This window comes from Bos taurus, chromosome 11 (assembly GCF_002263795.3).
Source record: "Bos taurus isolate L1 Dominette 01449 registration number 42190680 breed Hereford chromosome 11, ARS-UCD2.0, whole genome shotgun sequence".
NCBI classification, from domain to species: Eukaryota; Metazoa; Chordata; class Mammalia; order Artiodactyla; family Bovidae; genus Bos; species Bos taurus.
In genome coordinates this window covers 4,255,168-4,275,769 of record NC_037338.1, presented here as the reverse complement: position 1 = coordinate 4,275,769, position 20,602 = coordinate 4,255,168, and the positions used below count along the sequence as shown (strand labels likewise).

The 20,602-nt window shown below is 36.7% G+C and overlaps 1 protein-coding gene across 9 annotated transcripts in view; it reads left to right on the top strand.

Annotated features, from left to right (window-relative positions):
• The window catches only part of TSGA10 (testis specific 10), a 93,157-nt gene that overhangs the window by 21,222 nt on the left and 51,333 nt on the right, over window positions 1-20,602 (top strand). For 3 of the 9 annotated variants that reach the window (XM_010809800.4, XM_010809799.4, XM_015473360.3), the window contains exons 3-9: window positions 5,915-6,130; window positions 13,943-14,008; window positions 15,406-15,573; window positions 16,230-16,385; window positions 19,164-19,334; window positions 19,424-19,501; window positions 20,445-20,596. In XM_010809800.4, the coding sequence (XP_010808102.1) occupies window positions 15,523-15,573; window positions 16,230-16,385; window positions 19,164-19,334; window positions 19,424-19,501; window positions 20,445-20,596 (608 nt within the window). In that variant the 5' untranslated portion in view covers window positions 5,915-6,130; window positions 13,943-14,008; window positions 15,406-15,522. Of the gene's footprint in view, window positions 1-5,914; window positions 6,131-10,489; window positions 10,643-13,942; window positions 14,009-15,405; window positions 15,574-16,229; window positions 16,386-19,163; window positions 19,335-19,423; window positions 19,502-20,444; window positions 20,597-20,602 lie in introns of those variants that run through there. The other 6 variants (XM_015473363.3, XM_015473362.3, XM_059891649.1 and 3 more) reach the window with 6 other exon arrangements.

Genomic DNA, 20,602 nt, shown 5'->3' with positions numbered 1-20,602 from the left:
GATAACAGGAAAAAATCTTCAGGATCTTGGACTTGCTGAAGAGTTCTTAGACAAGAGAATAGAAATATGATTCATAAAAGAAAAAGTTGATGATTTGAATTTTATCAAGATTTAAGCCCTTTGCTCTGCAAGATCAGATCAGATCAGATCAGTCACTCAGTCGTGTCCAACTCTTTGTGACCCCATGAATCGCAGCACGCCAGGCCTCCCTGTCCATCACCAACTCCCGGAGTTCACTGAGACGTCCATCGAGTCAGTGATGCCATCCAGCCATCTCATCCTCTGTCGTCCCCTTCTCCTCTTGCCTCCAATCCCTCCCAGCATCAGAGTCTTTTCCAATGAGATAACTCTGCATGAGGTGGCCAAAGTACTGGAGTTTCAGCTTTAGCATCATTCCTTCCAAAGAAATCCCAGGGCTGATCTCCTTCAGAATGGACTGGTTGGATCTCCTTGCAGTCCAAGGGACTCTCAAGAGTCTTCTCCAACACCACAGTTCAAAAGCATCAATTCTTCGGCACTCAGCCTTCTTCACAGTCCAACTCTCACACCCATACATGACCACAGGAAAAACCATAGCCTTGACTAGACGAACCTTTGTTGGCAAAGTAATGTCTCTGCTTTTGAATATGCTATCTAGGTTGGTCATAACGTTCCTTCCAAGGAGTAAGCGTCTTTTAATTTCATGGCTGCAGTCACCATCTGCAGTGATTTTGGAGCCCAGAAAAATAAAGTCTGACACTGTTTCCACTGTTTCCCCATCTATTTCCCATGAAGTGATGGGACCGGATGCCATGATCTTAGTTTTCTGAATGTTGAGCTTTAAGCCAACTTTTTCACTCTCCACTTTCACTCTCATCAAGAGGCTTTTTAGTTGCTCTGCAGAAGCCCCTGTTAATAGGATGAAAAGATAAGCCACAATCCCTGTTTCTGTCAAAGGACTCATATCGAGAACAAATGTGGAGAACTCTCAAAACTCAACAGGTAAAAAAAAGTAAGCAATCCAAGTAGAAAATGAACAAAGTATATGAAGATATATTTCACAGAAAGAAATATTGTAGACAAACAAAAAGATGTTCATCTTTTCTAACAGGGAAATACAAATTAAGACCATGATGATATAACAATGCATACTGTTGAGAGCAGTTAAAATAAAAAACAGTGACAGTACAAAAAGCTGGCAAAGATGAGGATCACTCATATATTCTTGATGGCAATGGGGAATGGTACAGCCACTTTGGAAATAGTTTAGTTCTTAAAACACTAAACGTACATTACCATACAACTCAGAAACTTTTCTCTTGGGAATTTATTCCAGAGAAATTAAAATTATGTTCACTCAAAAACCTGTATACAGTTGTTCATAGCAGCTTTATTTGTTGTAGTCCCAAACTGGAAACATCTAAAATTTTGCTTAAGTGGTGAATGATTAAACAAACCATGGTAATCCATACTGTGAAATATTATTCAGCAATGACAAAGAACTATTGCTCCACATAGCAATTTAGATATCAAGGGCACTGTTTTGAGTGAAAAAACCAGTGTCAACAGATAACATACTGTGATCTGTATCACATGACTCTGTTTATGTTATGTTGTTGTTGCTAAGTTGTGTCCAACCCCAGGGGTTGCAGTGCGCCAGGCTTCCCTGTTCTTCACTGTTCTGTAGTTTGCTCAGACTCATGTCGATTGAGTCAGTGATGCCATCCAGCCAGCTTATCCTCTGTTGCCCCTCTCCTCCTGCCCTCACTCTTTCCTCGCATCAGGGTCTTTTCCAGCGTGTCGTCTCTTCACATCAGGTGACTGAAATATTGGAGCTTCAGTTTCAGCATCAATCCTTCCAGTGAATATTCAGGGTTGATTTCCTTTTGGATTGCCTGGATTAATCTCCTTGCAGTCCAAGGGACTGTCAAGAGTCTTCTCTAGCACCGTAGTTCAAAAGCTTCAATTCTTCGGCACTCAGCCTGCTTAATGGTCCAACTCTCACGTCTGTACATGACTACTGGAAAAACCATAGCTTTCACTATATGAAATTTTGCCAGCATTTATTTATGTTATCTACCTATTTATGTTGCATTCTCCAAATGACAAAATTATAGAGATTAATGATTCTTGACATTTAAGGGTGAGGAGGGAATGGCTGTGACTGTAAAGGAGTAAGGGGAGGGTGATCTTTGTGGAGATGGAATAGTTCTGTATCTTACGGAGGTGGTAGTTACAGCAGTTTACACATGATAAAATGATATAGACCAGTAGACACTGTTTCAGTGTCAAATCTCTGGGTTTGATATTGTGCTGTAATTATTTAATATGTAACTGTTGGAAAAACTGGATTAAAGGCACATGAACCTCTCTACTACCTTTGCAGCTTCCTGTGAACTTTTAGTTATTTCAACTTTTTTTTTTAATAAAACCTTTTGTTTGATTACCTGTTATCTGCCAGCAATTTTACTTGAACTTTTAGATCTTTCTAACTTTCCCTGCAAATTATAGGTATTCTCCCCATTTAATAGATGAGATTTAGGAGGAGGCTTCATTTGTTTTTTTCTGAAATCAGATGCATCTCAGGATCAAGAAAATCTGGTAAATTGCCTGAGGTCAAGTGACTAGTGAAGAACTACAGCAAGCTTTAAACCTGGCTGCCTCAGCCCAAAAGCCCATGTCCTTTCTCACGTCCTCCTCTAAGTACTTGTGTCTTGGAATTAAGTAAAAGTAGGGCTTAATGTTGAGGTGAGGGAGTATTTATTTATTTATAATGCTAAATAATAATTTAGCATTATAGGCTAGATATATGATAAATGATACAGAAATGAGAGGTATGTTGATCCAGAAATTAGAAACATGAGCCCTTTAAAGTTACTTAGAATTTAGTGGAAGGGTCAGGGAAGTAAAGACATGATTATAATACATCTTATAAAAATACTAAGATAAAACTATATAAGAAGCTTTTTATATAAAGAAGAGGTTACAGATTTCTCCTCTCCAGAGGAGAGAAACCTGTAACCTCTCCTGGGGCAGTGGAAGGTTAGCAAACAGGTTTAGCATGTTCTTGTTGCTCAGAGACATGCCACCATAGAAACTGTGAACAGAGACAAAAAGACAGACAAATTGAAGTTTGTTTGATTATCCCACATCCTATAGTTTAAGAAAAATACTAGTAATGAAAGTAGGTAATGAGAGTAGGGGAAAGGAAAGAAACTTAGTGTAATCATGGATGAGAAGAGCCAACAGGATATATCATTGCATGGTTTCTGTACTAGTTACTAAAGGTGAGCTGCAGGTTGTTTTATAGTTCCTAGAGGCAAAGGCAACAACGAAATTGTAGTTAAATAATTTATGGTCCAAAGGATAAAAACAAACCAGGTATACAAAGAGGTACATTTTTTCCTGAAACTGGAGACCTGAGCAAAGCTCTCCCTGAGGGTTCTTTTTTTAATTTATTGAAGTATAGTTGATTTATAATGTGTTAGCTTCTGATGTGTACAGCAAAGTGATTCAGTTATATGTATATTATTTTTCATTTTCTTTTCCATTATGGTCTATTACAGAATATTGAATATAATTCCCTGGGCTATACAGTAGGGCTTTATTATTTATCCATTCTATATCCCTGAGGATTCTTACAAAGAGGGTTCTGTAACATAGTATATAGCACTTTTCAATAAATTCCCTAATAGAGGTTTTAAAATCAGTTTAGCAAGATTGTTTCTTTTTTTTTAATTAATTTTTATTGGAATATAGTTGCTTTACAATGTTGTGTTAATTTCTACTATACAGCAAAATGAATCAGCCATCCATGTACATGTATCTCCTCCCTTTTGGGCTTCCTTCCAGGTCACCACAGTGCATTAAGTAGAGTCTGTGTGAGACTGTTTCTTACAGCCTGTCTAGAAGTTAGGTATATATTGAAGAGGTGGAAAGGGTTTTACAGGCAGTAGGCCTTGAATCACAAATGAAATTTGTTCGTCTCATTCTCAGTGTAATGAAGCACCATACGTCTACTGCTAAGTCACTTCAGTCATGTCCGACTCTGTGTGACCCCATAGACGGTAGCCCACCAGGCTCCCCCGTCCCTGGGATTCTCCAGGCAACAACACTGGAGTGGGTTGCCATTTCCTTCTCCAATGCATGAAAGTGAAAAGTGAAAGGGAAGTTGCTCAGTCGTATCCAACCCTCTGCGACCCCATGGACTGCAGCCTTCCAGGCTCCTCCATCCATGGGATTTTCCAGGCAAGAGTACTGGAGTGGGGTGCCATTGCCTTCTCCAGGAATTACCTCAAATTTGCATTTTCAAAGAATTTTTAGCTGTAGTTGGGAGAAGACCAAAAAAGAAGAGAGTAGGAAGTATTGCTGCATTCAGCCGGGTTGGGATAAAAACTCAACTAAACAAATAAGTGCATTTATAGTTACCTTTTTGCTTTAAAAAAAAAAAAAAGTTTCTTCACATTTTTTCTCATTTCCTGGGTTTGACAACTTAAATTCTTTACATGTAAATCTCACAGGTTAAGGTGCCTTGTTTTACTGTTGTTTAGTTGCTCAGTTGTGTCCGACTCTTTGCAACCCCATGCCCACCAGGCCCCTCTGTCCATGAGATTTCCCAGGCAAGAATACCAAAGTGAGAGTTGGGTTAAAATAATGACTTTTCTCATCTTCTTGAGCATTATAAACATCATTGTACTACTGCTGCTGCTGCTAAGTCACTTCAGTCGTGTCTGACTCTGTGCGACCCCAGAGATGGCAGCCCACCAGGCTCCCCTGTCCCTGGGATTCTCCAGGCAAGAACACTGGAATGGGTTGCCATTTTGTACTATACTTAGTTATATGTAACTTATGACCTTTAGGATACTTCCTTATATATGTGACAAATATTACAGTTCATATTTTTAAAGAAAACTTTGTTGATTTTGATGGTTTGGAAAGAGCTGTCTCTAGTTATTTGAAAAAAGCATGGTTATAACAACAAAAAAAATAATACTAGAGCTAAGAATAATGTTAGATAAGGGGTTTAGCAATTTTAGATGTTCTTTAGAGACCAAAATTGTTTTTTCTTCTTTTTACATCTTACACCAACACAGTACCTTGGATATAGTAGGTACTCAGTAAATATTTGTTAAATATACAAGGCAGATCTTGTGGAAAAGGACCTTTGTGCCACCACTTTATCTCAGATATTTCTTTTATGGCATTTACATACTGTATATGTGTTTTCTTAAGTAAACAATACATTCTCCTTGAGCAGATACTTAACCTATCTTTGTATCTTTTGAAGTTAACAAAATTCTTAACATATTATCCTTATTCAATGAGTCTAACATATTTTTTTTTCCTTCAAAGGCATTTGGATACCTTCGTGATAGAAAAGGCCCTTTTCTTCATCCATTGATGGTTTGCTAGTGGGCTGGGAAAGGAAGCTGTGGTCCTCCACTTTAGTCAGCAAATACTTGATTGATTTGGTATCAGTATTTAGCTTAGTCAAGTAAGTTACTGATATGTTCAAAAGGATTTTTTTAAAGAGTTAACATATTTTGATAACAATAATTAGAAATTTAATCCTAAAGAATGCCTAATTGGTGATTTTAATGATAATAATATAACAATAATTACTTTAAGACTGGTTCCTTGTCTGCAGATACAAGTATTTGGCAATTTTTCTAAAAAATCAACAGTAAGTTTTTTTGTTTCTAAGCTGAAAATTGTCTTGAGAGTTACAGCTATATAAACTTTAAAATATTTATTTAGTATATATTTTTCAGATAGGTAATGTAGTCACATGGTATGAAATTCAGAAAAAAGATACATAGTTAAGTTTCCCTGCCAGGGAAGCAAACCTCCCTTCCTGAATCCAGTCACCTAGTTGTTCTCAGAGGGAAGCTAAGGAAATCTTTTAATGTGATTATTTTCTTTCTCATTACAACAGATTGAAGATCTCAAACAGACAAATCATGGCTTGGAAGAATATGTTAAGAAACTCTTGGATAGTAAGGAGGTGGTAAGCAGTCGAGTAGATGATTTAACCAGCCACAATGAGCACCTTTGTCAAGAATTGATTAAAATTGACCAACTAGCAGAGCAACTAGAAAAAGAAAAAAATTTTGTCGTGGATACGGCTGACAAGGAACTTGAAGAAGCAAAGGTACTGGATTTATCACTAATCAGGTTTTTTTTTTAATTGAGGTATAATGGACATATTACATTATGTTAGTTTCAAGTGTACAACATAATGAATCGATATTTGTATGTATTGCAAAATAATCACCATAACAAGTCTAGTTAACCTCCAACTAGTTACTGATCAGGATTTTAGTTCTATTTAAACATCATGCGATTAATTCAGGCTTCCTTGGTGGCTCAGTGGTGAAGAATCCACCTGCCAATGCAGGAGATGCAGGTTCAATCCCTGGGTTGAGAAGATCCCCTGGCAAGACAACCCTCTCCAGTATTCTTGCCTGGAGAATCCCATGGACAGAAGAGCCTGGCGGGCTACAGTCCATGGGGGTCAAAAAAAGAGCTGGACACAACTTAATGATTAAACAACAACAAATTATTAATGCAGTAGGAAAAGTGACATACTCATTTATATCATCTGAAGGTTTTTTAGATTTGACATTGTATTAATTGTCTATTCTAAGGATTAAATTATATTGTATTTCATATTTTATTTTAAAAAATTTGCTCAAAAAAGTTCCTAAGTAATATGTGCTCGTGCTCAGTTGTGTCTGACTGCGACCCCGTGGACTGTAGCCCTCCAGGCTCCTCTGTCCATGGGATTTACCAGGCAAGAATACTAGAGTGGGTTGCCATTTCCTCCTTCAGAGGATTTCCCAACCTAGGGATTGAACCTGCAGCTCTTGCATTTCTGCATTGGCAATTGGATTCTTTACCACTGGTCACCTGGAAAGCCTAAGTAATATGTAGACACAGTAAAAACTTTAAGCAATGGGGATGTTCTATATGTAGAAGAGTTCTCTTTCTCTTTAAGCCTTTTATCTTCTGCAGAGGTATCTGCCAACAAATAGATATGTATATTTCCATTCTTCTTTTTTGTTTTCACACACACACACACATGAAATTTATTTCACACTTAAAAAAAAGATGTTTTTTTTTTAAACCACAGTTTTAAGTTTCTGTGTGGTCATATTTGTCAGTCTTGACCGACTTCTGAGTTTTGATCTTTGATGTTTTTGAGTTCCCACTCCCTTTTTAAAACATTTGAATATATTTTACCTTTTTAGAGCAGTTTTAGGTTCAGAGCAAAATGAAGCAGAAGGTAGAGAGATTTCCCATATACTCCTTGCCCCCATATATGCCTACTGTCCCCCATTATCAGCATCCCCCAGCAAAGTGGTATATTTGTCACAGTTGATAATGAATTGACATCATGATCACCTAGAGTCCACGGTTTGCATCAAGTTTCACTCTTGATGTTGTGCAGTCTACAATTTGAACAAAAGTAAAATGACATGTATCTACCATTTTAGTATAAAACAGAGTAATTTCACTGCCCTAAAAATGTTCCTCTGAAAATCTCCACCTAGTTTTGATCCTTGTTTGGGAAGGCCTTCTCACCTCAAAAACAACAAGAATATCTTCTACAGTTTTAAGAGTTTTAATACATATATTTAAAGTTTTAATCCTTCTGGAATTTCTTTTTGTTCTAGTATGAGGTAGGGTTGACTAATCCTTTCTTCAATCGCTGATTTGAAGTGCCATTTTAACAGCCACTAAATTCTTATATGTGCATAGATATGTTTCTGGACTTTTTGGTTTCATTGATTCAGTTGTCATTTTCTATGCCACTACCATAGAAAATATAAAACTAAATAACTGTAGTTTTATGATTTTTTTTTACATAAAAGCATTTGTTTATTTATTTATTATTCTTTAATTTTGACCTTGCTGGGTCTTCGTAGTGGTACATGGGCTTCTCTTATTCTGGAGCATGGGTTCTAGAGCACATGGGGTCAGTAGTTGCAGTGTGTGGGCTTAGTTGCCCTCTGGCATGTGGGATCTTACTTCCCCAAATAGGGATCGAACCTGCATCCTCTGCATTGGCAGGCAGATTTTCAACCCCTGGACCACCAGGGAAGTCCCATGATATTTTGATAAACATTTTATTTCTTGATTAAATTTTGGTACCCCCATGACCTTTAGAAGCTAGGAATTTAAGCAGTATTATAAAATGAAAGTTTCATTTCTCTTTGCTGTCTAATAGGTTATAGGCAAGACACAGAGTATGTCTGAAAGCCAAAAACCAACCTGTTGAATTTTTAAGTGAAAACATGTGATTGATTTTATTAATCACTAAATTAATGAATTATGTCTGTGAGAAGATAGTTTCCCAAAGCTAATTGCTGTTGCATGTTAGTTCTTGAACATCCTTTTAATGTATTCTTGGTAGCATATGATAAAGCACTTAAATGAATAAATGATCAAGCTGTGAACATGTTATTGAAGGCATTATTTATTATAGTAATTTGAAACATAAGAGCTAGTTATGAACACTAGGCTGGTATTTGCTTATCTGCAGTAACCTCACTTACTTAGAATGTGTAAAGGATAAGTAAGTCTGTAGAAGTAAAAAGTCTGAATAATGGAATACTCAAATACATGAAGTTTATTACACAATCTTCTTTAATAGTGTTGCCTGGAGGAGGTCCTTAGAAGAACTACTTGAGAGAGTAGATGAGAATGATTTGATTTGTGTTTAATTTGCAATTTATCTTATAATGGTTGCTGCTGAAGTCTTTGGAGGACATTTAAAAGTAACTTAGGACTTCCCTGGTGGTCCAGTGGTTAATACTCCTAGCTTCCAAGCTGGGAGCATGGGTTTGACCCCTGGTGGGGGAACTAAGTTCTCACATGCCACGTGGCCAAAAATATAAATAAATGTAGCTTAACTATTTTAAACATTCTTAATAAATTCTTTTGTTTGTATTGTTTCTTTTAAAATAATAGTTATCCTTCATTCACAGTTTAATGGTAAATTGAGTTGTCTTAATTATAAAAATTATCAAAAAACACTAAATTGATGTTTAATTATGTCTTTCTTGTTTTCTTCTTCAAATTTAAAATTAACAGCACTCCTTCCCAGACTGTGGGAAGCCTAGTTGGCCAAATTCTTCTATAAGGAGAATGCTTAGTTTTGAAGTATTGATTTTAAAGGGTTGTTAGAGTCTGTGTTCTAGAGAGAGACTCCTCTTTCAGAATGAACCTCCTGCTTATCAGAAAGGGAGAATTTCAGGAATGGAAGACATCTAAAATAAAAGATCTTGGATTTACCTAAAACTGAAAATATTAAATTTGTAAATGGAAATTCTGTCCATCTCAGAAGAGAGTGTTTCTAGGAAAGAGATATCCATATATGTATAATGTGGAGAGTTGGATGTACTTGAGAATTGGAAAGCGATTTGTAGAAGAAGTGGGCTGCAGTTTTAGGGAAGAGATAACATTGTTGATACAGGGAAAGTATTAAAAAGTTAATAGAGAAAGGACAAAATGGAAATAGGTCCTTTGTGTTGGTGAAAGATTCTGAAATGAAAGCACCATCCTCAATAAGCAAATGTTCCACGTAGAACGGGGATTAGAAACAATGCACGACCTGTGCTGGGAGTGTGAACCCAGTGCCTGTTGCCATCACCCAGTCACTGGGTGTGCAGTTTAGGCGTCCAGTCCCTGGGGGAGAGTCTTTGTCTGATTTGTGAGATGAGACTTGAAACGAGAATTTCTAATCTGACAGATGAGAATGTTTGGCTTCCTATACTGTTAAAAGATGGTGCTTTAGGTATGTGGAAGTAGAGTCTGAGCCTAAAGCTACTGTTAGTTTGTCTAGAATTGAGATAGTATTGAATTTATTTACTCAGAAGAGTTTACTGTTAGCTATGTTTTTAAAGTCCACTGAGTAACTTCTTCCATCATTTATTCCATTAAAGTGTTTTGAGGGACTTCCCTGGTGGTCCAGTGGTTAACACTCTACCTTCCAATGCAGGGGTTACAGGTTCAATCCCTGGTCTGGGAGCTAAGACCCCACATGCCCTGGGGCCAAAAATCCAAAACACGAAACAGAAGCAGTATGTAACAGATTCAGTAAAGGATTTTAAAATGGTCCACATAAAAAAAATCTTAAAAAATAAATAAAAGAATGAAATGTTTTGTTTTTTCATACAATGTATATTTTTAATTAAAAATGAGGCCATTGTTGGATAGCATGAACGATTCAATGGATATGAGTTTGAGCAAACTCCAGGAAATAGTGAAGGACAGGGAAGCCTATTATCTATAGCCATGTAACAAATTGCTGTTGAACTTTAATGACTTCAAACAACAAATATTTACATCTTACAGTTTCCAGTGCAACTTAACTGAGTAGTTCTGGCTCACCATTTCTCATGAAACTGTAATCAAGATGATGGCCGGGCTTCGGTCATGGCTTGACTGGGTACTAGTAGATTTGCTTTTAAGATGACTTATTCAGATGACTCTTGGCTTTTGACAGGAAACTTAGTTCCTTGGGCTTCCCTGGTGGCTCAGTGGTAAAGACTCCATCTGCAATGCAGGAGACTGGGGTTCAATCCCTGGGTCTGAAAGATCCCCTGGAAAAGGGAATGGCAACCCACTCCAGAATTCCTGCCACGGACAGAGGAACCTGGTAGGCTACAGTCCACAGGGTCACAAACAGTCGGACACACCTGAATGACTAACACTTTCACTTTTCACTTAGTTCCTTGCCAGGTGGACCTGTCCCTAGGTTGCTTGATATCTTCTTTGTGGCAGCTGGCTTCCTTCTGCCACAGTGATCCAAAAGAAACAAAAAGGCAGAGTTTCCAGTCTCAAAATTTGCATGCTGTCACTCCCACATATCTTGTTCATCAGGAGAGAGTCCCCAAGTATGGACAACACTTAAGGGGAGGGGAATTAAGCTCCATTTTTTGAAAGCAAGAGCATCAGAATTTTGAGACATATTTTAAAGCTACCACGACCATAAGCCTCCTTTTATCTTTTCCCCTTGAGTTGTTTGTCATTCATGACTTAATGCAGTGTTTCCCAGAGTTGAACATGAGTTTCTGAAACATGAAGAAACAGAGCTACAATTTTATCATCACTAGTTTAGTCATACAATGTATATTTTTAATTAACATAGGGACATTATTAGACTGGATCTCTGGTAACTCTTGTCATTACTGTTACTTTATATGTGACTCTGTCAAAAACACTTTAGAATCTACCATGTGGAAGACAAAGTATAAAGCCTGTGTATGTGTCTAACCCGCGCCCCCAACCACACACACACTGATTCCCTCTCTCTCCTGCTTCATTTCTCTCTAGCACTTTCCTCCTTCCTCCCTCCCTCTGCTGTAGCCACACTGACCTCCTTACTGTTCCTTGATTTAGCAAACAATCTTTTCCCTTTTGCTGTAGCTGTATGCTTTGTCTGGAATATTTTTCTTCGATTTTTCAATGGTTGACTCCCTCAGTGTGGACTTCCCTGATCACCCCATTTTAAATTCTGTTCTCTGTAAACACTCCCAATATCCTTAAGAATATTGCTCCTTTTTTCTAATGTACTGTGTAATTAATTTTTTAGGTTTATTTTTTGTCATCTCCCAACTAGACTATAAGGTGTCCAAAGGCAAGGATCTTTGTCTATTTCATTCCCTTTTTAAAAATCTAAAGTAAAGAGTAGGTGTGAGTGCTCATTAAATTTTTTCTTGAATGACATAATCACTATCTGATATATACTTTACCTATTATCTTTTATTTATCTCTTTTCAACTAGAATGTTAGCTCCATGAGGGTAGAGGTTCCTGTTTTATTCCGTGCTATAACCAGCATATGAGACAATCAGACACACAGTAAGATCCTCATTAAACAGTTGTCAAGTAAATGAAGGCAGTAGCATCTTTTTATTTGGGCCAGTTATAAAAATTTTTTTCAGAGTGGAATAAGCATTAAATTTTTTGTCTTGATAAAAGTAACACATTTTTTTTAAAATAGAAGAGTATAATGAAGAAAATAATATGTACCATAATCACACCTTGCTATACCTAGACATAATCTATCTTCCTCATTTTACATACTGTTGATTATATTCCATCTGTATTTGGGATATATATGTATACATTCATTTTTTACCAGAATGTGTCATACTGGATAAAATTTTTGGCAGTGTGTGTTTTTATACTTAATTTTTATGGACACCTTTACACATGCTATGGTTTTTCCAGTGGTCATGTATGGATGTAAGAGTTGGACTGTGAGGAAAGCTGAGCGCCGAAGAATTGATGCTTTTGAACTGTGATGTTGGAGAAGACTCTTGAGAGTCCCTTGAACTGCAAGGAGGTCCAACCAGTCCATCCTAAAGCAGATCAGTCCTGGGTATTCATTGGAAGGACTGATGCTGAAGCTGAAACTCAAATACTTTGGCCACCTCATGCAAAGAGTTGACTCATTGGAAAAAACCTTGATGCTGGGAGGGACTGGGGGCAGGAAGAGAAGGGGACGACAGAGGCTGAGATGGCTGGATGGCATCACCGACTCGATGGACATGAGTTTGAGTAAACTTGGGGAGTTGGTGATGGACAGGGAGGCCTGGCGTGCTGCGATTCATGGGGTCGCAAAGAGTCGGACACGACTGAGCAACTGAACTGAACTGAACTTACACATATGTAGACCTATGCCAACAAAGTTCCATCTAGTCAAAGCTATGGTTTTTCCAGTAGTCATGTATGGATGTGAGAGTTGGACTATAAAGAAAGCTGAGTGCCAAAGAATTGTTGCTTTTGAACTGTGGTGTTGGAGAAGATTCTTGAGAGTCCCTTGGACTTCAGGGAGATCAAACCAGGCAATCCTAAAGAAAATCAGTCCTGAATATTCATTGGAAGGACTGATGTTGAAGCTCCAATACTTTGGCCACCTAATGCGAAGAGCTGACTCATTGGAAAAGGCCCTGATGCTGGGAAAGATTGAAGGCAGGAGGAGAAGGATGACAGAGAATGAGATGATTGGATGGCATCACTGATTCAATGGACATGAGCCTGAGCAAGCTCCAGGAGTTGGTGATGGACAGGGAAGCCTGGCGTACTGCAGTCCATGGGGTCACAAAAAGTTGGACACGACTGAGTGACTGAACTTACACATAATCCAGAATAGATCCATATCTTTTTAGTGTCTAGATAGTAGTGAAAATTAAAGCATTGAAAATTATTCAAAATTATATATAAGCTTATCCAAACTGTACTTGAGTTATATTCCATACTATAACTAACCCTTTAGTATTTCATAAACTAAAATATAACTGCCAGAGAAATCTTAGAACTTTGGTCTAAAGAATAAATGAGAAGCAATAATTCCAGAAAATTCAAATTTTAATGGGAAACATTTTAGCTTGGAATAACAAAGGAGGAGGTTATGCAGAGATTTATAGCTTTGCATAAAAACATAATCACTATTCCCTAGGAATGTATAATCTAGTCATAGACTAAATATATGACCACAAGGCTGTTAAGACTGTCATAAAACTGATACAAAAAGTATTTTGTTGGTTGGATTTAATTAAACTATTAAAAGAGTTCACAGGAAAGCATAATAATTTCTGACTTGGGAAAACTTAACTTCATTCTAGTCATTCTTTTGACTTCCTTCTTCTCATCTTCAGAATTATAATTAGTATTAACATTTTCTTTCAGTTTATGAGGAGTAGTTTGACAAAATGAAATCAATTAGTATTTTATACAAAACATTAGATAATCTAAGGGAACTGCTTCATTTCATTTAGGTTCTTTTACCATCAAAAGTAGGTAAATATAAAGGAATAAATTATCTTTTCTCTCATAAAATATTTACTGTCTGCATGTTTTTAAGTGGCTTCTGTTTCTGATGCTCTCTTTCCAACAAAAGCAATTTAGACATTTTCCACCTAAATAACATTGTTTTCTGGCTTGTTTTTCAGATTGAACTCATTTGCCAGCAAAATAATATAATAGTATTGGAAGACACAATAAAAAGGCTTAGATCTGTAAGTACATTTTTCATAAATAAATGTTAAGGAATCACTTTTATTCTGTACTGCAAAAAATTATACATATGTTTTGGCTCTCATGTAATTTGTGGAAAATAAAAAGTGTTTTGTTTTCTAAAATTAGCACTCTCCCTGGTGGACAGGGGTCCTCCCATCTATAAGAGCGATGCTGTTCTTGCTCCCTTTCCTTAGTCTGTCCTTTCTTAGAGCTGGAGAGAACTTTTGCTTGGTTTTATTAATGTCCTTAGCTGTTACTTGATTAAAATGATGTCTGTGAGTAATTTAATTCTCAAAATGTAAGCTGTATTTGTTTATACATTAACTCTCATCCCTCTTAATAATAAATATTTTATTTTATTTTGCTTTTTATTCTATTTTATTTTTTTTTTGAGATTTCTAAATTTTATTTTATTTTTTAACTTTACAATATTGGATTGGTTTTGCCATATATCGAAATGAATCCGCCACAGGTATACATGTGTTCCCCATCCTGAACCCTCCTCCCTCCTCCCTCCCCATACCATCCCTCTGGGTCGTCCCATTGCACCAGCCCCAAGCATCCAGTATCGTGCATCGAACCTGGACTGGCGGCTCGTTTCATATATGATATTATACATATTTCAATGCCATTCTCCCAATTAATAATAAATATTTTAAAGTCAAATGTTGTTACTTAGTTCTGAGTAATATGTTCTCTTTAACAATGTGAAATGAAAGTCGCTCTGTTTAGGCATTTTAATGTTGTCATTTAAAATATTTGAAACACCCCCTCTAAAAGTATGTCTGTACTTTTATCCCAATAAAGTATTGGTAAATAAATGTTGTAAAACAAATGCCTCTAAATATATTAAAGTGGATGGAAATGCACTTGAAAGTGTATACAAACAGAATATCCAGCATTCATTTAATTTATTCAATTAGTTTATTTTGTTCAGTAAATTTATTAAATTAATCCAACATTCAATTAATTTATTTGTTGAACAATTATTGAATAAAACGTCAAACTATAAATAGATGCTTTAATAGTAGCATACAAGTTTCTCTAAGCAAATTTTATTTCTAGAACTTGTAACTAGATCTCTTATAAGAAACAATTCTGGCCTCTGAAATGTCTTTACTATTTTTTCTTCAAAATTATTGCATCAACATAGGGACATTTTCAGTGAAATAAAAATACAGTACATTCAGAAATCCTGGAAAAGAAAAGTATCTAACTGCTTTTAATTTTTTTCTAGCTGCTTTTTAGAAAGTATTGCTGAATTATTATTTTTTGACTTATTTCAAAATACCAAATTTATTATTTTTAAGGATCCTGTTTGCTTTCAACTTTCATTTAGAAAATGATAATATAGTTTAGCTTGAAATAATGGCCTAATTTTTTCCTCCTTGGCAAGATAATTTTAGAGACTGAAAAAGCACAAAATAAATCTCCTTCCAGACTTGATTCCTTTGTCAAAACTTTAGAAGCAGACAGAGATTACTACAAGAGTGAAGCTCAAAATTTGAGAAAGATGATCAGAAGTAGATCTAAAAGCCCACGACGCCCATCTCCATCTTCTCGGGTAAGTTTTTGGAAACTTGTAAATGTTTCGGAATTTGTTGCTGAAGCAGTGGATTTTATTTTTTGATTCACCTAATCTGGAAATAATTCCTTTTAATTTGGCATGAATTGGTGTCTCAAGGAGAATGGGAGATGGAGCTTCTTTGGTGGCAGCATGGACCATCAAAATTGGTCCTTTATCCCCAGCGTTAGTAGTGGTTGGGGGTAATCAGACAAATGTGGAGCAATTTGGGATGATGTTGTTTAAAAGAGAAGTGATTTTAAACTTTTTTTTCCATTATTTCATTATATAATTGTGTTTGCTTAACCAAAAATTGTGTGCTGCCATCACTAGGACATTTCTATTAGTGTGTGTGTGTGTGTGTGTGTGTGTGTTAGTTGCTCAGTCGTGTCCAACTCCTTGCAACCCCATGGACTGGGGTTAGTAACATGTCAAAGAAGAATTTCACATTAAAAAAAATTTTTACTGAAGTATAGTTGATTTACAATGTTGTGTTTAATTTCACTCTGTACAGCACAGTAACTCAGTTATACATACATATTTTGTTTTTCATATTCTTTTCCATTACGGCTTATCATAGGATATTGAATGTAGTTTACCTGTGGTATACAGAAGGACCTTGTTGTTTATTCAGATTTCTCATGTAATAATTGTAGGGTACAAACTGTGATGTAGAGCTTTTGAAGACAACAAGAGACCGTGAAGAACTCAAATGCATGCTGGAAAAATATGAGCGTCATTTGGCAGAAATTCAGGGTAATGTCAAGGTTCTCACGTCTGAGAGAGACAAGACCTTTCTTCTGTATGAGCAGGTAAACTTATTTATACGTAAACAAAATATGTAAATACTAGCATTCAGTTCTGCGTGCGTGTTTGTGTGTGCTCAGTCACTTCAATTGTGTCCAACTCTTTGTGACCCTGTTGACAGTAGCCCACTAGTCTCCTCTGTCCATGGGATTCTCCAGGCAAGAATACTGGAGTGGGTTGCTATTCCCTCTTCCAGGGGATCTTCCTGACCCAGGGATCGAACCCATGTCTCTTATGTCTCCTGCATTGGCAGGTGGGTTCTTTACCATTCATTCCACCTGGGAAGCCAGCATTTAATTCCTAGAGATGGGTAAATTCTTTAAGTTCTGTGAGAATACTTAAATCTATTAATCAAATTAACATTTGAGAATTACCTTTGTTCTTATGATGTTCTTAATGAAATATAAAGTATTTGTGTATGTGTACATACACATGTTATCCTCATATCCTAGGAAGATGATATACATGCATAGAAATAGCCTGATTTTTGGAATAAGAAATGAGAAAAGTAACTGGATACAGTGAGTTCACAGTGAAAAGATTTGGATTTGGAGGTTAAAAAATATTAACACATTGCTTGTGGTATATTGTCAATCGCTTTAGGAATTGCCATAAAATTTGTTTAATTTCAGAGAGTAAAATCAATTTGTCATTTATCTGTATTTTTAGTTTATGATTGTACAACCCTTATTAAACAAATAGCTTCTTTACTCAATTAAACCCCATATGTCACCAACATAATTTTTTCAAAAATATCAAATTTTATTAAGAGTTGCAGCTACTAAGTATAAGGTTCTGGGCTTGTTACTCTAAAAGATAGAAAAAATAAGACACTGTTTCCTATGTTTACATTCTAGTTAGGAAGAGAAGTATATTGTGTTGTATCTATTTTTTGTTATTTTAGCATAAGTAGTCTAGAAGATATTATAAGAAATAGAAGAGATGGGTATTTTTTAGTTATGGCAATTAAGATCTTTGCTGGACTATACGGAGTTTAAGTCCTGAAGGAAAGATGGGTTTTCTCTTATCTTGAAAGGGGTAAGAAGCAACATTCAAACTAAAGCAATGACCTGAAATGAAGGGTAAAGGCAGGAAGAACAGTATGTGAATGAATCCATTTATGACTAGAACAAAAGGTACATGTCTGTGGAGTGAGGTGGGAGCCAAGGCTTGAGAGGTGGATTGGACTAGAGCAGAAGTTTTAAAAAAAAAAAAAAAAAGTTTTCAAACTTTTTCTGTGAAGGCCCAGGTAAAAAGCAGCTTGGGCCTTGCAGGCTATGTGACCTCTGACATAGCTGTTCAGCCCTATTGTTGTAGTGCAACAGCCCCAATAGATAAAAAACAAGAGAACGAGTTTGTTCCTGTTATTTAGTCGCTCAGTTGTGTCCAGCATTTTGCAACCCTATGGACTGCAGCACGCCAGGCTCCCCTGTGCTTCACTGTCTCCCTGAGTCTGTTCAAACTCATGTCCATTGAATCAGTGATGCCATTCAACCATCTCATCTTCTGTTGTCCCCTTCTCCTCCTGCCTTCAATCTTTCCCAGCATCAGGGACTTTCCCAGTGAGTAGGCTCTTCACATCAGGGGGCCAAAGTATCGAAGCTTCAGCTGCAGCATCAGTCCTTCCAATGAATATTCAGGGTTGATTTCCTTTAGGATTTGGCTGTGTTACAGTATAATTGATTTATAGAGACACAAGTACTTGAAATTCCATAGGGTGGTGGGTGTGGGAGCCAGGTTAGACTGGGGTAAGAGAGTGGGTGATAAGGAACAGGCAGGGTGTACAAACCATGGCATTTAAAAAACAAAACTGTCAAAGGAAAAAGAGACAAATGGTGATAAATGGGATAGTAGAATTAAGTGACAGTTTTTCAAGATATGGGAGCCATGTGCATGGTTGAAAAAGCAGAGAAAGAGCCAGTGGAGAGGGTGGTATTTAAAGTGAGACAAATAATTAAAATTGAATTAGGGGTATCTTAAAAGACACTTCAGGAAATGAGGTCCAGGAATCTGGTCAAGGCTTACCTATAGAAATTGGGAAGTAATACATCTTCTTCTGAGACTTGGATACTAGCTGAATAGACAGTGAGCAAAATCAAGGGGAAGGAAGATAAGGGACGGAAGTAGCAAAGTAGGGTATGAAATCACCTGGAGATATGAAATAGACTTGGAACCCAAGGATAGTTGTTGAACAAGTGTGTGAAGCATAGGTTGGGTTTTCAGTAAGGATCAGTGGGCCTTTCTGTCGGAGTGAAAGTAATCAAGACGTGGAAATGGCACATACATTTTTGTAGAGAAATACCGGAACACTATGATAATATTTATTAAACCAGTGTTCTGCCTAAACTGTGCTGATTTCAGATTTATCACAAAATGGATGATATATATCGTAGGTACGTGAACTCCGGGAGTTGGTGATGGACAGGGAGGCCTGGCGTACTGCGATTCATGGGGTCGCAAAGAGTCAGACACAACTGAACGACTGAACTGAACTGAACTGAGCTTCTTAGTAAAACTCTCTCTTGCATTAACTGCCTCCAAATTAACTTGTTTTAATTTTTGGCAAAGATAGTGTAAACCAAACTTCTGATTGTAGATATTCATTTACATTTGGGGCATCATTTGAATTTATTTGTGTAAGTTCATTAACGAATTATATCATTATCCTGCTGCATGCACATTAACATAGGCTTGCATTTTATCTGGTTGGATAGAAGATAGCTGTCTTTATTTCTGTCCTAAAGTTTGTTAAACAGAAGTCTATGTATGTATTCAAATAATAGGCACAGGAAGAAATTGCCCGACTTCGACGAGAAATGATGAAAAGCTGCAAGTCTCCTAAATCAACAACAGCACATGCTATCCTCCGGCGGGTGGAGACTGAGAGAGATGTGGCCTTCACTGACTTGCGAAGAATGACCACAGAACGAGATAGTCTGAGGGAGAGGCTAAAGGTTCGAAAGAATTTTATCTCTATGAGGATCTGTGAAATGCAAACAGCAACATTAAGAGCACCTTTGTTTTGTTTTTGTTTTTTAAACAGATTGCCCAAGAGACAGCGTTTAATGAGAAGGCTCACTTGGAACAAAGGATAGAGGAGCTGGAGTGTACAGTTCATAACGTAAAGAAAAGTCACTTTTGCACTTTGGGCTATAAACTATCAATGGCTCCCCACTTGCCCCTTTTTCTGTGTTCAGAAAAGTTGGTTTTCTCAGATAGCATTTGCAGTCCTAAGATGTTTAAGGTGGCGTGTATACTGTAAATTGTCACTTTTTCATTATTTATTTTCTTCTAAAAAATGTGAGTAAAGTCTTTTTTGTGTTAGGTTGTGTATGCTTTTTGTGTGTGTTCTTTAAAGAAAAACCATTAGGGATGCATTCTCAGTGATTTTTCATCTCCCTGTTTCATTAATGATAGTGTTGCCAGGGACAGAGAAACTGGCTTATTCTTCCTAAAGAGTAGCTGTGATAGAGAAAATTATAACAAAATGAAAACCAATGAGAAAAATATATTTAAACTGAATTTAATTATGAAGCATTACCTTGTTACTAGTTAAGGCTTTGAGATGCTATCCATATATATTGGAGATATTCTGACCATATAAACAGAATTAAGGGAATTCAGTTTTCCATTACCAACTTTAATCGACTATATTTCTAAATTCATCTGTTTTATGTTATAATGAGTTTGTTTTTTTAAAAAAAGCAATTGACAGGAATAGACAGAAAAAAACAAGAGTTTTTTTTCCCAGTCCCAGTTTGTATGTATAACTTGTTCGTATTGAGCAACAAGTAAGAAAGCTTCTTGCAAATAGGCTGTGTGTGCTATAGTCCAGCTGAAGCAGATGAAAATGTGCATCTGCTGCGCTAGGCTTCATGGATAAGCTGTGTGGTGGCTTGCCCAGGCTCCTACTCTACAGTACCTTGTCCATGAAGCCTCCCACAAGGTTCAAGTCTAAGCTGATCATCTCATATACCAGTTTGTACAAAGACAGAATGTCTCTCTTGAAAGATTACTGAGATGTTTTTAGTGATGGCAGTAACCTTGTCATTCTGCTTATATAGCTTGATGATGAACGTATGGAACAAATGTCAAATATGACTTTGATGAAGGAAACAATAACCACTGTGGAAAAAGAAATGAAATCACTAGCAAGAAAGGCGATGGATACTGAAAGTGAACTTGGCAGACAAAAAGCAGAGAATAATTCTTTGAGGTAAAG